Genomic DNA, 745 nt, shown 5'->3' with positions numbered 1-745 from the left:
CGTGCTCTTTGCATTCACATACCAGTTTCAAATTCTCCTTAGGAAGCAAACCACGTATGTCGTTGTAAACCATAGCTCTTTGAGTCTGCCGGACTAGATGTTTGGTTATAGCATACTGATATGATGCACATACATCTCTGATAGGTGGAATTATATTACCACCCTCAACCTCTGAAGAAAAAGGTATATTTAAAGATGTTTTGCATTTATAGACATAATTTGAATTTGAATTAATATATATTTAAAACAGTTTTACACAATCACAGGTACAAAATATTTTACATTTTCTTCCTAGTGATAAAGCCATAAAACATTGCATTACTAAGGCAATAATACATTATAGCTGATAATGGCATTAACTTAACTGTTCTATCTGTTATCTCTTCTATGAGGTTTTTACATAAAAACTACACATCCAACGGGCAGCTATAACCTATGTCTTCTACTTGATTTTAATATCAGTAACATTTAGACTTGCTTACCAAACTCCTCCTCTAACTTTGTGATCAGTTTCAACAGTGCGTGTTTTAGACCTGCAAAGCTGAAGGTACAGTCCCTATACTTCCACATTGGTGTTGGAAAATCATAGGCTCGGGGATTTCCTTCTTTAGCCAAATGCTCAATAGCTTGACCACCAGACATGGATGAGCACTCTGGAATGTTGCGCAACTTCAGCCGACGAGCACCCTGTAAAAAGATTTCATACAATTACCTCACTTAACTTACACATGGTAGGAGGACATGT

General features: G+C 36.4%; 1 protein-coding gene across 1 annotated transcript in view; it reads right to left on the bottom strand.

Moving 5' to 3' along the window:
• The window catches only part of LOC119587926 (probable tRNA N6-adenosine threonylcarbamoyltransferase, mitochondrial), a gene marked incomplete in the record, with an annotated part of 7,208 nt that overhangs the window by 1,690 nt on the left and 4,773 nt on the right, over nt 1–745 (bottom strand). Inside the window, 2 exon segments of the mRNA XM_037936636.1 lie at nt 19–171; nt 483–687. Of these exon segments, the coding sequence (XP_037792564.1) occupies nt 19–171; nt 483–687 (358 nt within the window).

This window comes from Penaeus monodon, chromosome 23, assembly GCF_015228065.2.
Source record: "Penaeus monodon isolate SGIC_2016 chromosome 23, NSTDA_Pmon_1, whole genome shotgun sequence".
Taxonomy (NCBI): domain Eukaryota; kingdom Metazoa; phylum Arthropoda; class Malacostraca; order Decapoda; family Penaeidae; genus Penaeus; species Penaeus monodon.
This window is presented reverse-complemented; position numbering and strand designations above follow the sequence as displayed.